Source organism: Accipiter gentilis, chromosome 4, assembly GCF_929443795.1.
Source record: "Accipiter gentilis chromosome 4, bAccGen1.1, whole genome shotgun sequence".
NCBI classification, from domain to species: domain Eukaryota; kingdom Metazoa; phylum Chordata; class Aves; order Accipitriformes; family Accipitridae; genus Astur; species Astur gentilis.
In genome coordinates this window covers 13,401,035-13,406,597 of record NC_064883.1, presented here as the reverse complement: position 1 = coordinate 13,406,597, position 5,563 = coordinate 13,401,035, and the positions used below count along the sequence as shown (strand labels likewise).

Below are 5,563 nucleotides of genomic sequence, written 5' to 3'. Positions count from 1 at the left end.
TATCATACATGCACACCAGGAAAATTAGTTCTTAATAAAGGCACAGTTGTTAATGTTCGTCTGTTGTTTTCTCGTTGTCAAAACTTCCCACTAACATTAATTCCAACAGTTTGGAAAATACTGACAATAGGTACCTGCTGTTGTAGAGAGCAGTGTTTGAAAGTTACAACTAGCACAAAAATTTGGCAGTTGCACTTCAGCTTTTTTTTTTTTTTTAAAAGAAAACTGTGAAGTCAATGAGCTTAACAGCATAAAAATAAACTTTATCAAAGTATGTCCCATTACCAACTGCTTTATCAGCCTATATCTCAGTGGTATTCTAACCTATAAGTGGTACTTCATTACATTCGATTACATTAATCTTCTCCCGTCTTTCCTGCTTGCTCTGAATCAACAGATCAGTTTTTCCTGTAGTACCACAAAAGGTGTTTTGAAAGATCCAAAACACTTGAGTTTGCTTAATCTTTAAGCCAGGCTACAGAGTTTCATTTACAGGCATTCATGGTCCCTTACTACTTCTACTACAAAAAAAAAAATAATCTCTTCTCAGCCCCTGGGTATTCAGGTACCCCAGAACCCCAAAGGTAAACCTAATCTACTCTTACAAAATCAAGATACTGAGCAGCAAAGATGGAATTAAGAGTAGTAAAGATCGTAACTAGCTACTGGTTAATGTGTGGAACCAGGAAGCAGATACAGAGGTGATGCATGTCGTCCTGTACTTACATTCCACTGTTCTTCTGTGCCTTATTTTCCCCTAAATAAAACAGGCAGATATTGCTTCTATCCCATTTCTTCTATCACTTCTTTAAAAGCTTCTGCCTTTAAAGCTGTTGGCGCACGTATGCACACAAACATTATTCCACCTAGCAGAGCAGATTGTTTAGTAAAGAAATATACATAAGCATTTTGAAAACAGGATTTTATTGGAAGCTTATCAAAAACATCTGAATTCTTATTCAGCAAAGGCACTTCAGACTTTAGTCTCTTTTCTTTTTAGCTTTGGGTTCTTGTGACAGCTGAGATAATTCAATTTCTTCAACTTCATCACAATGCTTTCTTTTCTTTTTCTTTGACTTTTTATGGTCACTTTGGTAACCACTGGAGTCACTGGTAGGCAATACATGTTCCTGTTCTTCTTGCTTATGCTTTTTCTTTTTCTTCTTCTTGTTTTTATCATCGCACAATCCATTCACAGCATCAACACTTTGCTCTTCTCCATTTTCCCTCCTGGTGTTATCCGTCTCACCCAGAGGCTCCTCTGTGACATTATCTCCCCCAGAGTCATTCAAGTCATTTTCCTGGTGGTCAAGCTTTTGAATTTCATCTCCATTTGTACTGTCAGTGACAGTCTCAGATCGTTTGGGCTTCATGCTGTAAAGAAGTACACAAAATAAGCAGAAGTAGAGACATCTAAGTGCACCTCACACAGTGGAATATCAAAATTTGCCAAAACACAGTATTTACATCAGGTAGATAAAAGATAAGCATTTACTAAAAACAACAACAAATGGAGAACATGATACTTTAGTTACAGGAAATCATAAAGCCAGTTTAATACTTTCAGGGTAATTTCTATTACCTGACTAGCTTCCTTCTTACCACAGAATCAAGATTCTCTTTCAAATCTTAGCCTAAATTTCTTCTCTAAAATGCTGTACAGACCATTTTGATTTTCCTCTTTTCTCATACTCCTTCATCCACTAATTCATAATTACACGTTTTGTAGCACAGCTTTTTTAAGTTATTCACAAACACACACAGCCAATGGCCTGTTCAGTCTTACATGAGACACACTGCTGATTTTTACCAAGCAATTGCCTTGCTGAAGTCTATACAGCTAAAACAAAGGTGATGCTAGAAAAGTCAAAAAAAGAAGAAAAAACCCAACCCAAGCAAAATAAAAAAAGCCAGCAGGTACCTTGCAACTGAGAGCATTGGAGAAAATGTCTAGGAAGACAAATATGGAAATAACACAGTTAAAAACCATGGAGGAGGAGATGTCCCCAGAGGCGCTGAGGACAAAATTGTTAAGTTTCATTGTAAGTTCACTGAAACAATCCAGAGCATCCTTCCAGATTAAAAAAGAAAAACCAAACAAAAAATGTTATGATTTTGTCAGTAGTAGTCATATTATACATTTAATTAGAAACATAACCACATTGGTAGAAAAAAATTGCTCAGCAAATGACCATTTAAAAAAAAATCTGAATGAATTCTTTTAAAAGTATCACTACTAAGATTTTTAGCAAACTGCTCTAAAAATTTAGAGGTGCGTAAGTGAAAGGAGGAAAGTGATACATTTTCTCTTATAATCTTTGATATTCTTATGTTTCAGCAAGGATTTAAGTCGTCCACATATAACTAGTTGTGGTTATGTAATGTGCGCGCACGCATGTGTGTGTAAACACCAACGTCAACATTGTGTTCAGGAACTGCAGTGTTTTCACTTGAAAAGCCTATGCACATTCATAAAGACAGCTGCTCTAAACATTTGGGGGTGCTATTTTGAACATGTGTTATTTATACAATCAACAGTTCATAGGTCAGCACATGCAGATTTTTAAAGCTAAAAAAAAAAAATAAAAAAAAATCCACTTTTATTTTTCCAAAGAAAACTTCCAAGTGAGTCCCTACCAGTAGAAAGTTTAGTTTAAGATAACTAACACAGGCTATATATAGACATGGGTTTGTGTGAAAATAAGAAAGCTTAAAGATTAAGATGTTAATTCAAATCATTTAGCTTGTAACAAGCCGATTAAAACAGTTAAAAATATTCTCTAGTAGGGCACAATACCTCCTTTTAGTGAGTCCCCCTCGAATGAAGAACACCCCAGCTGCATCAGAATCCAAGTGCAATACTTGAAATTTGAGTTCATCCCCTATTTTTAACCCCAGGTCTTGCCACTGTACAATCGACATTTGTTCAGGTTTAGGGATAGAAGCATTGAAGCATCCATGTATCAGGCAGCCAATATGACTAGGGGCCACTTTATTAATTACACCCTAAAAACAGAAAAAGAAAGTCATATGAAGCTATAGTCAAGAAGACCACACCTTTAAACGCACATGATATGTATTTGTTTCCTATGTGGACACTTTTCGACAAGAGTTTACGCACAAGTTACGAAGTCAGTTTATCTAGCAAATCAGCTAACTCTTCTTCACTAAAAATGAAGCTACTCCTATATACTCTTCATACGATTCCTCCCAAAATAGAACTGAACCTGTATCTGCAAAAGAAAGTCAAAACATGGGACTTGGCTACAGTGAATACCTGAATAGAACAGGTAAGTCTTTCCTCACACTACAGCCATCGACTTTGCTTTAAAGCTATTTTAATTCTGCTTTACTCGCTTAAAACAGTCTTCATGCTGGCACAGCACTACTTAGCAGCTAAAGATACAGATGACACATAAAAAGCTTTTAAGTACTCCATTCAGTGGTTTTCTGACACATTTGCATGTCAAACGTTATTCACCTTTGTCTTCCCCAAGGATGAAAGAAAGACACTGAGGGGTTTTCCATTCATTTCCTAACAAGGGGACACATTCATTTCTTTAATCACATTTAGAAAGACGTAAGCTGTGCTGTAAAAGGCATGGCACAACAAAAGTAAGCCAACCCTCAACTATTTTTCCCCAGCAAGTACCAACACAAGCGCATTAGGAAGCTTAAAGCTATTCTGCAAGCCATACATTTCCTTTTACTGAAAGGCAGGCTTCAACTTGATGTACTGCTCTTGTTCTTGAAGGAAATAAACTCATGAGAACATCCTAAACATTCCTGCCACTACTCCATAAGAATTAACACACCTGTTTGAGAATTATCTGAGCTTCAGAAAGAAGCATCGATCGATATAAACGATATGCAAAATTATGATACAGTATTTAGTAATCTGTAAACCTTATGATACGGTATTTTAATAATGCGCAATCCTTATGATACAGTATTATAATAATATGTAAATACTAAATATAAATTTAACAAGTACAGAGACGGACGAAAATAAAACCTGCTGCTACCAACTGCTAATAAAACTCCTGTAAACTACTCATAGGCGAATAAACTACCCATATAAGCTAAAATATAGCTCCACCTAAGTCCCAGACCTCTGCTGATGACGGAGGCAGGCCAAGCTTTGACTACTCAATAAAAAACCGTGCCCCACGAGACGCCAGCATGCTGACATACCACCAGTTTTTTCCCTTTCTTGGGGCTGAAGATGACGAAGTCCGCCTCGACGTTCAGGTGGATGAATCCCTGGTCGTCGTAAATGTCCCCGAGCTCACCCACCACTCTGATGTTGTCGTAGGCCACCGGCACACCCTGAAGGCTGGGGAGGAGAAAGCGGGGGGGGAGCACCGTCAGCTCTTAGGCCGGCCCCGGCCGCGGCGGGGCCCAGGCGGCGGCGCTGGGCCCCCCAGGCGGGCTGAGGCCTACCCCCCCCCCTCCCCCCAACCCCGGGAGGGCCCCAGCCGAGCCCCCTCCCCAGCCGCACCTTTCCGAGTAGCGCAGGAGCTCGGCGTCGAGCTGGGCGCGGATGCCGGTGCGCTTGCGGCCCAGGTAGCGCGGCGCCAGCGCGACGTGCCTGCGGTGCGGCGCCACCACCAGGCACGAGTAGCGCCGCCCCACCAGGCCGCGGGCCACGGCGAAGGAGGGGATGGCGGCGGGCGGCGGCGGCGGCTCCCCCGCCACGGCCATGCTGCGGGCGGCGGCGGCGACGGCAGAGGCCGCGGCGCGCCGCGATGGCGTCACGCACCATCCGGTGGGGCCCGGAACGGCGGGGTCCCGGCCGCGGGGGAGTGACGCGTTTCCGAGCGCCGCCGGCTGGGGCGCGCGGGCCTGGCGGTGCGGCCCGGTCGCGGCGGGGCCTTTGGCGGGGAGGCCGCCCCGAGCGGCGGCGCTGGCTCTTTCGGTGTCGGAGTGCCGCGGGGCTTGCGGCCCGCCGGGTCGCTGCTGGCCGGCTGCGCCCCCCCGCCCCCCCCTCCCCCCCCTTCTCCCCCCCGGTACCGGGCTGATGGGGCAGTCTGCGGCAGCACCGAGGAGCGGGGCTTGATCTCGGTGATCCGTCCGTACGGTCCCGGGCGGGCGCACCGTGGAATGCCGCCTCCGATTGTACCTCCGCGATCAGCGTCGTCTGTTTGCTCTCTTCAGCCGATGCTGCATCTAACGGCGCCCCTCGCGCCTCCCGTCGCGCCGCGAACCCGAGTCAGACATCTGGTAGTTCAGACCGAAGACCGTGTTACGATGCCGTCGTAAATTTAAATCGAGCGCGGCGTAATCCAGACCAAAAGACACGATGTCAAATCACCCTAAATGGTGGTCTTGCTATATGGGACTTTTCTCTGTTGCTGGGGCCTGGATCTAATTCGTGCATATAATGAGAAATTTTTTAACACTTTTATGAACCACGTACTAGACGATAGAAGAAAGATAAAAGTCACAAAAAGGGATGCGGGTGCACCGTTGTCGTGGTTTCACCCCAGCCAGCAGCTAAGCACCATGCAGCTGCTCACTCACTTGCTCCCCCCCTCCCCGAGCTAGACAGGGGAGAGAAAAC

At 44.2% G+C, this 5,563-nt stretch overlaps 1 protein-coding gene across 1 annotated transcript; it reads right to left on the bottom strand.

Moving 5' to 3' along the window:
- Positions 1–907: 907 nt before the first annotated feature.
- POLR1F (RNA polymerase I subunit F) lies at positions 908–4,733 on the bottom strand. Its single transcript, XM_049798723.1, has 4 exons — positions 4,502–4,733; positions 4,195–4,336; positions 2,798–3,006; positions 908–1,374 (listed from the first exon to the last, which is right to left on the bottom strand). Exons 1-4 carry the CDS (start codon positions 4,702–4,704, stop codon positions 981–983), a joined length of 948 nt encoding a protein of 315 aa, XP_049654680.1. The 5' UTR covers positions 4,705–4,733; the 3' UTR covers positions 908–980.
- Positions 4,734–5,563: the final 830 nt, after the last annotated feature.